Genomic DNA, 16,872 nt, shown 5'->3' with positions numbered 1-16,872 from the left:
GAGTGTGGGACCTGAGATCAGGGGAGGCTAGGACAGGTATGGCAGGATCGGGCAGCAGTGGGCCCTCTGGGAGACAGTGAGACTGAAGAACAGAGGCCCTGTCACCAAGCACCCGGGGGCCATCACCATGGACCTAAGCCTGGAGCCAGTGCACATGTGACTGAGTGAATGTTGTAAGTTACTATTATCTTCAATGTACAGACAAGGAAACTGAGGTGAAGAGGGGAACTGCATCTCGCCAAGGGTCCCCTAGTTATCTTTTTGTGGGACTGGGGCTTAAACCTGGTCTGCCCCGGAAGCAAATGACTCCATTCATAATGAAATTCTAGAAAAAGCAAAAGTCATTCATAGTGACAGAAAGCAGAATAGCGAAACCTGAGGCTGGGGGCTGCGGTGGGGGTAGAGTTGACGACAGAAGATCATAGATCACAAGGAAGGTTTTTGGATGGAAATGTTCTATACTCGATTTAGGCGGTCATTTGTGGTACATGAATTAGTCAAAGTTCACTGAACTATCCAATTAAAATGAGTGCACTCATCATATGTAAATCATACTTCAATAAAGGCTTTTGGTCGTTGCTTTTTAAATCCGGGTCTTGAGACTCAGATTTCAGGGCTCTCACCCCCACCACTCGGGAGACATCCAGTGGTGCTGTCACTGGTGTCCCCGTGGCCTGCAAGTCATTCCCGCACCCAGGGGCTGTCTGAGTCCCACCTGCGCAGGAGGCAGGAGAGGGCACTGGAAGGCAGGGTCTTTAATCCCAATTCTGGCTGGAATGATGCACTCTTCAATTGGCAAAAGCCAAATGTAAGAATTGTACTCCACCTGGACCCACTCAGAACTGGGCCAGACACCGTCACAGTTCGGGAGAGCTGACTTGATTTATAAATCTGGGAACAGGAAACCTGCCCTGTTTCCCTAGAAGCTGGGTCTCCATGACCCCACTCACCACTGGGACAGGTCACTGTTCCAGAATCTGCTCTCCTTCTGAGCCTGCTGCCCAAGCCAGGATGATTTGTAACACTCTTTCCCCAAGCCATAAAAAGTTTAAAGTGAGACTTAAATTTAATAAGATCCCTGGCGGCCTCTTCGAATTTGCATGTTGCCTCCCTAACCTGGCCCAGATTTCTCCCTACCCCCCACCCCCTACAAGGCAATTACTGGAAAACCAGACACCAGCTCTAATTAAACTGGTTCTTAAACAACAAGCAAGCCAATGGTCAGGAAAGAGGAGCCACACCTCAGGGCAGCAAACACAGCTGAAGTTTACACACTCCTTGAATGATAAAAGATCATCAGGGATTTTCAAAGCCTTGGCATATCCTGTTCTTTTTAGCCTCATAATGATCCAGGCCAGCTCTGAGAGCAAGAAGGCTCTGGAAGCAGAGTGCCAAGAGCTGCAATGAAGGGACGACAGTCCCCGTGGGTCGAAAGCATACATTTCATCTTAAGGATGCTGACCGGCAGGAAGGCCTCCCAATGATGTAATCTGTCCTACAAGTTCCTGTCTCGGAGACGTGGATGAACTTTGCCCAGATAAATCACGCGAGCTACCATCCATTCCAGTAGTCTGTCTATGCCTAAGTCTGGGGAGGGCTTTTCCAGCAAATTCGTTCGCCGCTACTAAAAGGGACCGTGGGGCTGCATGCCTCCCACTCCTCGGTGGTCATACAAGACCTGCTGCTGCTGCTGGCCTTCTGATTGCCAGTGAGCCCCACCATGGGGGTGCAGAGTAAGTATGAGTTAAATGGGCATCACAACGAGAACATATACCAGAGCAGAAATGCGCTGTGACGAGGAACGTAAGCATCAGGACCTCCCATGGTGTTCATCAGAGCATCACATCTGGGATAGAAGCAGCTCCTGCAGGGACAGACACTGGGAAGCCCGCAGTAGGCTCGCTGAGATCAACACACTTAAGTGTGCCCAACCTCACAGAAGCCCCGCTTATCTGGGCCACAGGTAAACCTGCCTCAGACCTTGACTACAAAAGGATACATGCCCTCAGAATGCCTGAGGTTCCCTCTTCCATCCTGTCCTGTTCCATTTGTTAATTTTTTCACCCCCATTCCTCACCCCCACCCCCCCCACCCCTCACAGGCAACCCTTTTCATGCATATCTGTACACGTTTTTGGAAACGTTGCCTTGTTTCTTGTTTGTTGTGTCTTGTTTCTTGCACGTATTATCTTTGGTGCCTGTAAATGATACTGTCGCATCTATTTCTTACTTTCTTCACTCAGCTATATTTTTTTTAAGATTTTTTATTTATTTATTTGATAGCGAGAGAGGGAACACAAGCAGGGGGAGCGGGAGAGGGAGAAGCAGGCTTCCCGCCGAGCAGGGAGCCCAACATGGGGCTCGATCCCAGGACCCTGTGATCATGGCCTGAGCTGAAGGCAGACACTTAACGACTGAGACACCCAGGCGCCCCTTCACTCAGCTGTTTTTAAGGTCCGTGTTTGCGTGTTGTCTGTGGCTGGAAACTGCCCTGTAGTACTCTGTCGTCGGGGTCAGCAGCGGACCTTTTCCTGAATACTCCCCCGGTGACCGACGTGACTCATTCCCCCGCCCCCACCACACTCACACTGCAGGAGCACCCTTACACATGGCTGCTTGCGGACCCAGGAGATCATTTTGTTGGGAACATTTACCCAGACATGTAATTTCTGGACTGTGGGGCATGCACAGACTTCATTTAATGAGCGGTGCCCCGTGGTTCTCCACCGACACTGCACCGAGTCCCCACATCTCTGCCGACACTTGACATGACCCACCTTTGCGCTTTTTGCTAATCTGACGCTGACAGCAAAGCATTCTCTAATTGTTGCTTTAGTTTTTGTTCCTCTGATGACTGAATTTGAACAGCTCTTCACTGGCTTGGTAGACTTTGGGGTCTGCTTCTATAAATTGCTCATTCCTTTTACCCAATTTTTTTCTACAGGGGTTGTCTTTTTATTGTTGATTTGTAGGAGCTCCTTGTATATTCTTGGCAGTTAATCCTTTGCTGGTTTCAACCACTGCACACATCTTCTCTCAGCTCCCACACCTACAGTTAGGCCTCTTGCCAACCATGAAAACAAATTAAGCAGACTAAGATATAACAGAAGGTGGGTAATGGAGAGGAAATGAAATGGAAAGCAAATTGTCCGGGTGAGTTTAAAACGAATAATATTAAAATGAGAAAAATAATGGAAGAAAATATTTACAGGACAAAACCAAAAACTTAACAGATTTCTTTTTGTACCTAAAAGTACAAAATAAAAGCTAGAAACAAATCAGTAAAGCATAAAAAAGATCAAGAAGTTAAAATCAAGGTTAAGGTAAAAACACTTCTTTTAAAAAGAGTATAAAAATGAAGCAGATCCAACACGTCTGTATTCTTTTTCCAATTTCATGGTAAAAAGGGAAAAAATGCAGAAGTCAGAGAGGCAGAGATTAAAAGGACAAAGCATATGCACAAGTGCAAACAAAGCAACAAGAGCTAAGAGTAAATGCAATAACAGCAGACACTGAGCAAACCTCACTGGACTTCAAAACAGAAAGCAGCGGGAAGGAAAGAAAAGGCTAAAATAAGCCAGCTGAAGGCAGACTGGTAAGTCCTTAGCCAATCCTGCCCTCAGGGCCCCCGGGGTCCAGAGGTGAGGGCAGGAGGCAGGGAGCCTGAGCTACTTTTAGGTCATGTGTTTGTCCCATGAGTCTGGGGGCCCGGCCTGGACATCTGTATTCAGAGCCACTGTGCGGGCCATGGTCAGTGGACCAGCCCTGGGCGGAGCTGTGCTGGGCCTCTGCCCAGCTCTGGAGATTCTGGGCACCACCACGGGGCCCCTGCCACCACACTGACTCGCTCACGTTCGTCCCAATCTCCCTAGCTTGCTCGCTGCCTTCCACAGAGCCCAGGTAGGGGCTGAGGCCACATATGCCCCGGGGCCTGGGGAAGTGCTGCACTGAGATCTCGTCTGCAAGCAGGAAGACAGCCTGTTTGAACAAGCTCAGTACCACCCAAGAGTGCACAAGGTAACAGCTCCATGATTCACCAGCTAGCGGAACATCACCCTGGCTTGTCGGAGGGAGCCGTGACCGTGAGGACGCGGGGACAAGCCCTGCCGTGCACACTCCAGCCACTCACCCCAAGTGGCCAGCTATGTATGAAACAATTGGGTTGGCTATTTTCAGGTTCAGTGACAGAAAGATTAAACTGACAGGGAATCCAGAGTTCCACCACCCTGTTTCAGCACGAGTTGGAGGGCTGAGGAAAAATCCAGATGAGTCACTGGAGAGTGGAAAATATCTGATCTTATCTAAAGGTGAGGTAAGGGATGTGGGCGCTGAGTCCCGCTAACTTGAATCCTTCCAGTTATGTAAAGACAGGTAGTCTCCCAGCTGCTGCAGAGTTCACTAGAAAGTCAGTTGCTTGGAAAGGCAGACGTACTCCCCCGGAGCTATGCTGCGCGACGCTCCCATCACCAGCAGCCCCACGGTCTGCATGGCCCACAGCCCGAGGGCTCCCAGCTTTGGGGATTTCCTCAACCAGTTTTCATTTTTGTTTTTAATCAGGAGACTGATGTAGGATTGTTGGAATTGTATTTTTCCAAGGAAAACATTTCCAAAGTACCATCTAATTATCATCACCATTTTCCAAAAGAGAGAATATTTAGCACCAGAGAAAAAAAAAGGAAAAAAAAACTAAAGGAAGGACTTTGACAGACTAACATAAGCTTTCTGAAATGCTCACTACTGCATGTTCCTCATCTTGGAAGGGCAGTCAGGTAAACTGTGGTGCCCCCCACCCCCACCACGCAACCCCCTGAACTCACTGACCAGCGCATCGGCACTGGGCCCTGCGCAGAGCAGCTGAGAACATGCCAGAAGGCCAGGGGACCCAGACTGAGGGAAAGCAGCACCGGTCACAGGCAGTGCTGATGGACTCAAGAGGCGAGCGCAGAGCTGGGGCCCATGCATCCCGCCAAGTTCACAGCCAAAGGGAAACGTTCAGCTGGGACAGGACAGACAGAGCAGAACATGAGCACGATCTACCTTCACAAGGAAAGGGCCTTGTTGTGGGGAAGCCTCTTCTGATTGCTGCCCTGGCCTCCAACGCCACCTGGGCCTCTGCAGTCCCTCCCGCTGGGTGGTTCTCATCTGCCTGTGCAGTCACGTGTCACCAGCAGCCCAGGTGCCCAAGCATTTGCTGACGGACCGAGTGAGCAGCGCTGGGCCAGGGCCCCTGTGACAGCACCGGCCCGCCCTCGGGAGACCAGCTACAGGACAGCTACCAGAGAGAAAGCTCCATCTCAAGCTTCCAGGACACCACCACGTCCACCGTGCTTCTGGCACCAACTCCCCTCCCCACTCCCACTGGAGCACCTGGCTTCAAAGGAAGCCACCGCAATGCTGGCGGAATTTCACTAAAAACACCTGAAAAGCGACGAGGAGCCTGAGGGAACTGGTTCTGGCGGAGCTCCGCAGGGCCAGTCTGGGTGGCCAGGCAATCCGGCCGTGCAGAACCAGGCCAGGACGTGGCTGGCTGACGAGGCTGTGTGCTTGCTCACACACAGGAAGGGCGCCTCTGACAGCGAAGACCCCTCTCCACCGGGAAGGGCTGCCCCGCAGGAGGTGGGGGCTCCGAGGCAGAGGCGCCGCCGTGCTCCCTCCCGCCTGCTCACACCCACTCGCCCAGCCCCATTTGTCGGCTCTCCCATCTGGGAGATCTCCAGTCTCACCGCACACGGGGTGGGTCCCGTACCCTTTCCTCCTCCCACTCCCACAGCAGCTCATCACCATCCGCCCTGGTTCTAAATTCAGACTTTACAAAAGTAAGTGTTTCTACCTCTCTACAAAAAGATCCCAATGAGAAACTGGCAAAAATTAGCACCTCTTTAGGACTTTATTTAAACAACATCCCACAGTTTGCTCCCCTGAGCTCCTGAGGGCGTATGGTGGCGTGGACCTTGCGTTGGGAGGCTTCCCACGTCCACGGAGCCCCCAAAGCCGCTGGTCCGCCAGAGCATCAGGGTTCTTAGCTAACGTCAGGCCCTCTCGCAGAAGAATTCACTGGACCATCTTAAAATACAGACCACAAGTACCACGGGCGGAAGGGAACACATTTACTTGAGGTACAAAGGTTTACGATTATTAACAAGTTACCACTATTATTTACAGGTTTACAAAATGGAAATAAAAATGACATACATGTTTGGTGCCAAAAGTGGCACATCCAAACTAAGATCAGTACAAAAATAAAGTTTCAAGCCACGAGTTTTTGAAATAAAGGTCACTGAAACAGTAAGGGGAGAAACCTGCATTGGTCACGTGTTGAAAGGCAATCGCCATCCCGACGAAGAAGCCCTGGGGCGACGACAAAACCAGGGCCTGCTGGGAGGGCCGCCCCGGGTTCTTGCCGATCCCGAGCAAAGAAACAAAAAACAAATATACAAGTTATGTTCCTGAGCTACAGAAGCTTAGCGCCTCTAAAGTGTTGTGAATTCCTGCGGCAGAGGGCTCCCGCCAGGGTGTGAGCGCCTGAGCTCACTAGTGCTCAGCTTGTGGCGGCGGCGGGCCGTGGGGTCAGACGCGCAGAGAAAGCTAAGCCCGCTTGTGAGAGCCAACAAAGAACAGTGTCTGTCGGTCACCAACCCTCGAGAGTCTCCTGCCACAGACAGGCAGGGTCACGGCGCAGAGGGAAAACCGAAGCTGCTTGGTCTGGGAGCCCCTGCGCCGGCCAGCCACGCCCCTCAGAGATGCGGCGGACACTGCGGGGCCGTCTCACCCGTCCGCAGACACACGCTCGATCACACCCAGCAGCACAGCCGGGGCCCGGCCAGGGAAAGCCAAGGCAGCCCCGCACACCTCCCCGTGCACCCTGCCCAGCGCTCCAGCCCGCCGTGGCCAGCTTTCCTCCCCGTGCCCCACGACGAAGCTGGGCCAGAACCGGGCGCCGGTCGGAAGTGGCATGCTGGGTCGGTGGGGGTGCTGCGTGAGCAGAGAGCACGGCCCTGCCCACTCCCGCTCTGCCTGGGTGCAGCGCAGCGGGGTGCCCGCTCATGCATGAACGCCCCCGGGATCCCAGCAAGGAACGCAGATGCCGAGGGGAGCGGGAAGGAAGGGGCTAACAAACGGGCTGCGGCCCACTTCAGAGCAGCGGAAGACTCCATGTGAGCCGAGGCCAGCTCGCCGCCCAGGGCCGGGGGACCCCAGTGTGGAGGAGAGGGCGTCAAGCCCCCTGCGGCGGCAGCTGAGCTCCGCTCACTGGTCCTGGACCTTGGCCCTTTTGGCTTTGAGGGACAGGTGCTGCAAGAGAAGAGAAACCATCAGCGTTAGGGGTTGCTCAGACAGAGAGACTGGACTTCAACCGGACCCCCACATCAACGACCACGCCAGCGCTGCCCTCTGGTTCGCACATTCTCGGCAGATGCCGTGCCCCTCAGAAAGCAGTGTGGAGGGGAAGAAAAGCCCAAGGAACCAACAAAGGTGATGGACCTTCGGTAAGGCCCAGCAGCCCAAGGCCCAACCCACCATGGCCGACCCTGGTCACCCAGGGCTCTGCGAGAAGGTGTCAATGGGACACGCTCCCCCTCTGCCCCAGCCCCCAGGACAGCACCACAGCCAAACCCCTGTGCTCAGGGGACTGGGCTCGGGCTGGAAGTCACCTCACGTTTCTATGAATTTCTTATAAACGGTCAAGGAAAGGTACCCTCCCCATAGGAACAAGGAGATCCATCATTTCACCAAGCACCTCCACATGCAGATACATGTGCTCAGGGCCCTGGCCCCCACGGACCCCCTGGCAAATGCACATGAGGGAAGACAAACAGGGAAAGAACACCTCCTAGCACCACCCTTTCCTTTCAGAAACATCGCTCCCTACCAGTATAAAGAACACAGGATGCATAACATAATCACGGGCAGCAGATAATAGGATTTAGTGATACAATTATACTTTGTGTTCGAAGATAAAGCCAGAAGTGCCGGAAATCCTAAAGCACACGTCTAAGGCAGAGTATGTAAACAGAAGCTTTTAATAAAGGACCTCTGTTCACCGACTGAGGTATCCCTAGTACCCCCTCAATAATCATAAGCAAACAACCGAGAGACACCCTAACATGCAGTGGGACCCTCACATGAGGAACTCCCAACCTGACTGTTGGTCCCCAACACGCTCAGGGCCCGGCCAACACCCACACACCCACGTGGGCTGAGAGAGCAAGGCCACTGCTGACGGGGGACCACAGGCCCTGAAAGAATGCGGGGTGCAGGAGACATAACACACCGTCTAGTACCTGTACTCACTGACAGAGTGAATGTGACAGAGGTAGGAAGTCCCTTTCCAACCGTGTGTGCTGGAGAAAGGACCAGTATGGATTCTTGCAAAGGCCCTGGTTAAGAGGGTTTTTCCTAGATCCCAAGGACACCTCTGAGAATCAGGACACAAAATTAAGGACTGGCAGGTGACTCTCTGAGCAGGGCACCCTGTTCCCTCCAGCTGGGGGTCTTGCTGCATTTCGGTCATTTCTCTCCTCCCTGCACTCTACCCGAGAGGACCCCTCCAGCTACTGTTAAGACACTCTCAGCCCTGCTTGGGCATGGGGCTGATGTCATCGGGCCTGTGCACAGGACCATTTTTGGTGTTCATTTCTGAGAAGAATGCGGAGTATAAACACAGCCAACTCTGGACCATTTCAGGCCTTCATACAGGACGAGAGTGACACTCTGAAAACAACAGCAATGGAAAGTCACGAAAGGTGCCAGGAACAGAGCCAGGGACCCTCTGCGGGCGGGGGGAGGCCATGTGTTCGACGAAGGAGCGTCTACCGTACATGGGCGGCCAGTGGGGACCTGCAGGGCTCTTGGGGAAATCCATTCATTCCGACAAGTTAACAGTGCAAGTACCTATGGACTGCTTAGGTAAAAAGAGGCCAAGGTTCTTGGGGGGTTTCGGGGCCCTTGCCCGTACGATGAAGCTGTGGCACCAGACGACTTGTAAGATCCAGGCATCTCTAAAAATACGCGGCTCACAGGCAGTGATGGGAATGGACCAGTGAGTGGGACAACAGGCGTCTGCAGAGAAGAGGCCAACGCAGACATCGGGGGTGGTCACTTCCTTCCAACTTCCGGGGCTATCTGCTCTAACTTGGTCGGCCTAAACTGTGGTTCTGAGATGAGAAGGGAAAATGACTCAGCTTCTAGGTTAATCCCGTTCTCCGAGAGTCTAAATGGATGCAAGACAACTTCAGGTTCACCCCCCTCGAATGCTCGCATCCTCCGACTCGAACCACCAGCGCTTCTCAGCTTCCAGTTCTCCTCACTCCTCCTGGACTTCTGAAGTCTGCTGCTTCCCGCCTGAGAGGTTCTGGGGGAAAGACACTCTCTCACTTGAGGTGTGTTCTTGTCAGCCCAACGCAGCACAGACAACACTCTGAATGCGTCTCGGTGCCTGGTGCCTGCAGCTGACCTGGTTTCTAGCTGCAGCATCTGTATGAGGATGTGTGAAGAACTATATAGGCTTCAAACAGTTTCCATCCAACTGGATACAATTTAAATACTTTAAGAAGGTTTTAAAAGGACAATTTCCCCTGACATTGAGGGAGGAGAAGAGCCTTCCATTTACAGGGTCACAACTCAAATGTTTCCAGGAGTCAAGCAAGTGAGGCTAACAAGTGAAACAGGACCGTGGCACCTGGACAGCGTCATTCCCAGCGAGCAGCCGTTCCTTGGCCCCTGCTGATTGCCACCAAGCAGTAACTCGGGCCCAGTGCCAGCAGACTTTCTTTCTTTCTTTTAAAAAAAAAAATATTTTATTTATTTATCTATCTGAGAGAGAGAGAGAGCAGGAGCGGGGGGAGGGGCAGAGGGACAAGCAGACTCCCCGCTGAGCAGGGAGCCCAATGCGGGACTGAGATCAGGATCTGAGCTGAAGGCAGACGCTTAAAGGACGGAGCCACCCAGGCAGCCCTGCCACCCCCAGTGCTGGCAGATGTACCATTTCTTTTAAGAGAAACCTGAAATCTATATTTACTGTGAAATCTCCCAATTTTTAAATGCACCCATCAATCCAAGTTCTGGGTTGAAAACACGGCAGTCTGGTTACAGCCCTGATGAAGTAAGAGGTTTGGACTTTCCTTTCTGGGGTAAACAGTGGTAAAACTGAACGAAGTATCTAAGGCAACTGTTTTCAGGCATTGGGCAACACAGAGCATAGGCAGTAAAAAAAGAAAAAGAACTAATTCAGACTACAGAATACAACCAGCATCGTGGCAGACTTCAATCAAACCATATCAGTAACTGCATTAAGAGTACACTAAACACTCTAATTAAAAACATGATGCAGACCAAACAGAATGAGTCAATGGAAGTTTGTGAACCCTGATTTACCTGTTTTCATGCCAGCCTTCCAAATATAACCACCACTCAACTAAAGATCTTGTTAGAAGAATGTATGGCCTTCCCCACCCATCCCAATGAATAGACCATTTTTTTTGTGAAAATAAAACAACCAAAACTATGCATCTCCTCTACAAGGCTCACTACCTTGCTGGTCCCACACGAGGGCCTGCTGTGGAAGAAGAGTATACGCAGGAATACCAATGCTCGGTAGCACCCACCGCTGGGTAAACCACCTTGGGTGTAAGCTTGCACACCAGTTTATATTCTTTGTGAGTCAATCTTCATCAGAGAATATTTGTGCCACTCCTTGTGAACATGGCCCAAAGTGTGATAGAATTTCTTTTGAAGAAAGAAAAGCAGAGGGGGAGAGGAAGAGCCGAAGATACATTCTCTTTTTTGTCTTATAAGCTGGAGGGATGCATTTCCAAATGCACTTCACTATGATCAAATAGTATACTGCTTTCACCCAGAGTGGGGAAGAGATAGGGGAGTGGCCTTTCCACCCCATGCACTATTGGGGGGGACAAATTTAGGCCATGAAACTGGAGAATCGATGTGCACTTAGAAATATGAAGAGGCAGCTACTAGGTGTTTTGAGGGATAGCCTCTATTCACCCCTACCGTTCCTTGTTGATAGAAGTGTGGAGCCAGCTCCAACAGCCACGCAGATTCGATGGCCGTCACGTCTCTCATGTAATACTTAGAGGTCTGTATAACTTCATTGTAGATAACCCTGAAACCAGGAGAAAACAGGAGTTTCCTAAACCTTATGGTGAGAACCCAGAACCACGGCAAACAGGGCTGGCGAGTGTCCCCCTTTCCCAGGGACCTACTGTGTGTGCCGGGGGGCTACACTAAACAAATGCACTTCTGCCTCATGACCTGACTGGTGGGTAACAGTGTGTCCACTTTACAGGACAGCTCAGACATGACTTCCAGAACATCTCACTCTCAGTGCAGGACCCTTCTGGATTCTCAGTCTGCATTTACAGAACTCTCAACAGAGCACTGACTTTATTAGAAAATGGAGAAAGAGAAGCGAAAGCTTGCCGGATTCTGAAAAGGGATGGAAATTAATGTAAAGAGACACGAGGGAACTTTTTAGAGAGATTGAAATACTCTACATCTTACACAGTTGTCAATACTCTCACAAATTATACCACTACTCACGGAAAAAAAGGAGGGGCGGGGGCCTTGCCTGAGGCTGAGGTAAAAGACACCAAAGAGCCAAGCAGATAATTTCAAATCCCCAGATTTCCAAGTGCACGTATTAGATAGACATCAGTTTCTGAGCTATGTGAAGAGCTGACGCAGGGCTTCCCTAACAACCATAAACACCCACCACGCTGCCACTGTGCGCTCCTGGAAGCTGGCAAACGATCAGCTGCTGAAGGTCGGACCCAGTGAGGGGGGGGGCCTCTGCAGAGGCCGGAGGGGAAGGGTGCTCCCTCACCACCCTAAGGTGACGGGGCTGCTTCAGGACTGGCTCTATTCAGCCATGCTCTCTTTGCCCTTCAGGGCTCCTTGGGAATGAAGCAGGAAAAAAAAGTCTCCCAAATTAAGCAACTCCCAAATTAGTCAACCCAAAGTTGGCAAACCGCTGGGAAAGGATCTAGAACTGAGGTTTGCTTCCCTCTTCCACTCACCCTGCGTGGTGATGGACATCAGGCAACATTTCTAAACCCAAAACTGCCTGACCAAGTCTGGCTCCAGCTAAGCAGCTTCTGGATCTGCACAGGTCTCGGAAAGGGTTTCAAGCTTTACCACCCAACAGAACCACCTGGTTCTGGGCTTGTTAAAACAGGACCCCACTCCCAGTTTCTGATTCAGACGGGCTGGGCCTGGCCTGGACGTGTGCATTTCTAACGGGCTTCCAGGTGATGCTGATGCCCACCTGCAGACCGCACTTTGGAAACCACTACTCCAGGACACCAAGGACCTCACAGTGGACCTTTCTGCCCTCTCTCTCTTCTACCATTATCCCCCCTCCCCAGGCCCGCGCTCTCTCCTCCGCCTTCTCCACCGATCTGTGGGGAAGAACCAGTTGTTGTTTTTAAATTTTCTAATCCACTGTGAGAGCAATATTTTTCTAAAACACAATACAAATGAATTACTAGAAAAATGAGATTTCAAGAAGACATACAAAAGACAGGCTCCAATTTATTACCAAATTGGGCAGCAGACAAAAATTTAACTGACTAAAGTGTTATTAAAAGGTCTAAATGCCTCCTAACTTGTGTGTGCGTCTCTTCACAGGCACGGCCCCAGACTTGCCCCATCTCACAGACCACCCTGGGGTAGCCTGGGCCCGCTGCACCAAGGACTCCCCACTTCCCAGACAGGAGCTTCCCTCACCTTCCCGTGCCTTCACTTCTGCTCCTGCCTCAGTGTGTATTCCCTCCACATCCTTTTCTGCCTGAAAACTGTCTGCAGGCCCCAGAGCAAATGTCATCACCTCCACGAAGCCAGCTCTGACTCTCCCTGGCACGTGAGGTACCGAGCTCAGTGCTTTACACCCCCCACACCAGGTCCTTCTCCTGAGCTGCTGGAATCTGTCTGAATTTGTGTCTCCATCAGGACTGTGGCCCAGAACCCCAATCCGCCTCCACATTGCTGTGCCCAGTGTAGGGTTTAGGACCTAGTCTGTGGGTGAGGATGAAAGTTTGCTGAGTACATGAGTGAGGAGAGGAATATCCCCATTTGCATAAGGAAATCTTTGGTAAGAGCAGAAATTCTGTAGATGACTCAGCATAACAAAGTCAACAAACGTGTATGCCAGGCGCTGTGCCAGGCCTGGGGACCTGGGGATGAACAAGAACCAGGCCTTGCCTTCTGAGCAGTTACAAGGCTCAGAAGCAGGCGGTGGCTTACCAGCGAGGCGGCTTCTCTGCATAGAGGACCGAGGCAGGGTGGATATGTAATTCATGATCGTCACGGATAGTCCTTGCAAACAGAAGAATTTTATCTGAAGTCAGCCTGAAATACTTAGAGCGGGACTCTTCCACAGATGTGTTTCATATTATCAAAAAATGCATGCAGATGGTACTTCACTCCAACAAACTATTCTCTCCATCTTCTCTAGTGCCCTGGTTGACCCCTCGCCCACTGCCACCCCAGAAGTCAAGAACAAACCATACAAAAAACAGCATATGGCTATTCATGAAAAAACATGGAAAATATACTGCTCTGCCCATTTTCACGTTTATCTTCCATACGTTCTCTTTCAAAACAATTTCCTTAGGGACAGAAATAACACATATGGTGACCTGTATAAACTTTTCTATTGAATAGAAAAATAAAAATGTTTCTATTTAAAATTAAATAGTAAAGATAAAGGCTACGGAGGACATAATAATAGGGGAAAAAGAAAGCTCAGTATTAGACTATCCATGCTTCTCACATAATATTTCAAATTTCAACCCAGATTAGATTCAATTTAATTCAAAAAATAATTACCGAGCACACAACTATTGGTAAGATCAGATCACAAGAGAACATCAACAGATTAGGATGCTGCTGCCCAAACCCTAATTATGGGGTGTTTCTGTGGGTGCCAGGGACCTGTGTGTCAGGGAATCGCTTCGCGCACCATGAGTGAGCCCATCTCCAGCTCTGTGATAAAATCAGCACCCCAGGGTCCTGGCTGTGCTACCAGGTGGCCTGAGCTGATCGACACTGAACTTTTGCTTCAAATGGACTGACATGAAGCCGACTTCCTCTCCGAAAACAGGAATGTAGTATTCTTTGAGAGGAAAAGGCTAATGACAAAATAATACATGAAGGAAATGCAAAGAAAAGCTGGGGAGGAAGCCTTTGGGATGACTTCCGTATGAAAGAACAGATGCACTTTTAAACAGGCGCGGGTGACGCTCTGGACCAGAATGAGCCGAGGCCCTGAGGTTAATAGGAGGGCATGGGTGACCAGTGATTTTCTCCCCAGAAAGTGGAAATGGAAGAACTGGGCTGTGGTCTGTGGCAGGAGGCACATCCAGCACATGAAGAAACACTTGCCAACATACAAAGATGGCAACTATGGCCACAACTTCCCACAGGTCTCAAGAAACAAAATGAACTGCCGGGGTAGTTTCTCCAAGAAAGATCATCTCTAATGGTCCTTTCCAGTTCTATTATTCTGTTATTAGAATGGAAATATTTCCAGCCTCCAGGCTTGTAATTATTATCCTTCCACAACATATGGATGAGCTGAATATTTCAGAATCATTTCCATCAAGTTAAGATATCATGCTGAAAGCTATGTAGTTAACCTCAACTCATCTTTGGAAGGAGATAAAGAAAACCTATTTAACTTAATTGCTGTACTTTCCTGGCACATCAGCTTTCTATGGGGTTTGGATCATTTTTAAGATTTCTCCTTTAACAAATGCCTTCACAAAGTATCATGTTACCTATAAGCTCCAGTAGAATGAAACCTTGCTGCATTTGCGAAGAATCCCGAAACAATGCACCTCAGGACTGGATCCGGATCACCTGCACAAGGCAGCAAACAGAGTGACGGGTAAGCCCCTTGCCTGCCCTATGCTCTGCGTGCTCAAGCCTGTGCTGTGAGGCCCCAGCCCAGGCTGCTTCGAGCCACCTCACAAACCTCTCCTGAACCAGCCCCAGCCCCGTGCCTCCCGGTGCTGGATGCCTGCCCGGGCACCATCTATGGCTGTTGAAGGAAGCTGGACTGTTCCTTTAACTCAGGATGCCCCAACCCCACCAGGCCACAGGGTGACAGGGGAAAGGCCGGGCACCAGAACCCGAGAGAGCACACCACGGGCTGGCCAGTGACCCCAAGAACTGCTTTTTAGGAGAAAATCTTATGTTTCTTCCATGAGACACATTATTTCTGTGGTTATAAGCTACAGCACGTAATTCTTCACCATTTTTCAAATGCCCCATTTTAATTGATGTCTATATTGCTACAGTAAACATCTTCCAAGGATAGAGCACAACCATTTATTAGATGATTTTCACAGGATACATTCTAAATGATCACGCAACGGAAAATGTCATGTGTGTGGCTTAACAACATACTGCATTTCATCAATTCTAAGACTCACTCTTTTTTCCCCCTTCAACTCACTGAAATCAGGACAGCATTTTGTAATTATAACTGGCAGTACTTTTTTTCTTAGTGGTGCATAAAATAACAATGTCAGCGTCACCACATTCTTACTGCCAATGATTTGGCTAAAAGGTACCCCTTCTATTACTGTACATTTATCAATTACTATCTGTGTTTCTTCTTTTCTGAGTTTTCTGTTCCTCTGCCCATATATCAACTTGGAAACCTTTTTTTTTTAAGCGTGTTAAATGAACTCATTCTATGATAAGGTTTTTAATTTTTCATCTGTCTGCTAAAAATATTTTTACTATTTGCTTTTTAACATCTTGAAATTTTAAATTTGTACATAATTTATTGTGTTTCCATCATTTTCTCTATTGTTTCTCAGCACAGAACTGATAAATCTCAAATCTACATTTCTAACCACAACCTGATCCAAGATTCAGTCTCTTCTCTCCAACTGCTACCCAAAAGAAACTTCTCTGTAGAACATATGTTCTTATTAGGGGGATATCGCTTCCAAAGGGATGAAAACTGGCTCTTGGGGGCAGGAAAGGGAGGATATCTTAGATACTGCCATGGCTGTGGCCCACCAAGGCTCAACCCTACTTTACAAAATCGTATTTTCCTTCATGTTTAATTTCTCTCGTTAGGAAGAATTTAAATTTAATGTCACTTTTCTCCTGAGTGAGAGGCTGATAATGAAAAACAGGTTAAGAAACACAGATAGAGAAGTAAGGCTGTCATCTGTCTGTTAGATGACAAGCACTAGATGAGCTTCTCCCCAGTCAGCTGCCTTTGGAAGCTTCCCCGTTTCTATCAATGACACCAACTTTACCCAATCACCCCGGTTTCAACTCTCCCCTCTCCCGTGAGCTTCTTCATTCATCAATATTCTGAGCATCTGATATGCCCCTCACCCCAAGCACCTGTCTCCACAGCCTCCCTGCCCTGTGCTTGCTAGTGCAACCAGGCTGCTGGACTGGACCTGGCCACCACTCGAGGCCTGCTCTACAACCTCCCAGGCCCAGCCCCACTGGATTCCCTCCTCCCTGCATTCCTATTACATCCACCACCCGTTTGCCTAAAGCACTGACGGGTCTACTCCTCTAACTTCGAAGAGAGCTGAAGACCTCACACTGTAGCACTCTGTCTACCTGCATCCATCTCTCCCTTCACTGCACTACTTCCTGAGAGAACCATGTCTTGGCCATTTTGTAATCACTTTCTAGTAGGATAGAAGCAAAAATAAGGCTGAAATGGCAGGAATGAAACTGCCTGAGTTCAAGTTCTGATTCCACCACACACTGTGTGACCTTCAGCAAGTTTCTCTTTGCCTCTTCGCCCACTGGTCTCATCTACAGATAGGGATACGAGCGGCATATATTCACTGCATCGGTGTGAGCACTAAATGAACTCACA

At 49.8% G+C, this 16,872-nt stretch overlaps 1 protein-coding gene and 1 long non-coding RNA gene across 17 annotated transcripts in view; one reads left to right on the top strand and one right to left on the bottom strand.

Moving 5' to 3' along the window:
- The window catches only part of LOC144379288 (uncharacterized), a 1,054,371-nt gene that overhangs the window by 352,805 nt on the left and 684,694 nt on the right, over positions 1 to 16,872 (top strand). The window contains exon 3 of one of the 11 annotated variants that reach the window (XR_013442049.1): positions 4,664 to 4,678. The exons of the other annotated variants lie outside the window; for them this stretch is intronic. This is a non-coding gene — a long non-coding RNA (uncharacterized LOC144379288). Of the gene's footprint in view, positions 1 to 4,663; positions 4,679 to 16,872 lie in introns of those variants that run through there. 11 annotated transcript variants of the gene reach the window in all.
- Positions 5,868 to 16,872, bottom strand: part of DHX35 (DEAH-box helicase 35) — a 66,072-nt gene continuing 55,067 nt past the window's right edge. For 3 of the 6 annotated variants that reach the window (XM_078057184.1, XM_078057185.1, XM_078057189.1), the window contains 3 exons: positions 14,789 to 14,870; positions 13,254 to 13,325; positions 5,868 to 7,289 (listed from right to left, as the gene is read on the bottom strand). In XM_078057184.1, the coding sequence (XP_077913310.1) occupies positions 6,791 to 7,289; positions 13,254 to 13,325; positions 14,789 to 14,870 (653 nt within the window). In that variant the 3' untranslated portion in view covers positions 5,868 to 6,790. Of the gene's footprint in view, positions 7,290 to 8,896; positions 9,774 to 11,003; positions 11,116 to 13,253; positions 13,326 to 14,788; positions 14,871 to 16,872 lie in introns of those variants that run through there. The other 3 variants (XM_078057190.1, XM_078057187.1, XM_078057188.1) reach the window with 3 other exon arrangements.

The sequence above is a fragment of the Halichoerus grypus genome, chromosome 10 (assembly GCF_964656455.1).
Source record: "Halichoerus grypus chromosome 10, mHalGry1.hap1.1, whole genome shotgun sequence".
Classification (NCBI taxonomy): Eukaryota; Metazoa; Chordata; class Mammalia; order Carnivora; family Phocidae; genus Halichoerus; species Halichoerus grypus.
This window is presented reverse-complemented; position numbering and strand designations above follow the sequence as displayed.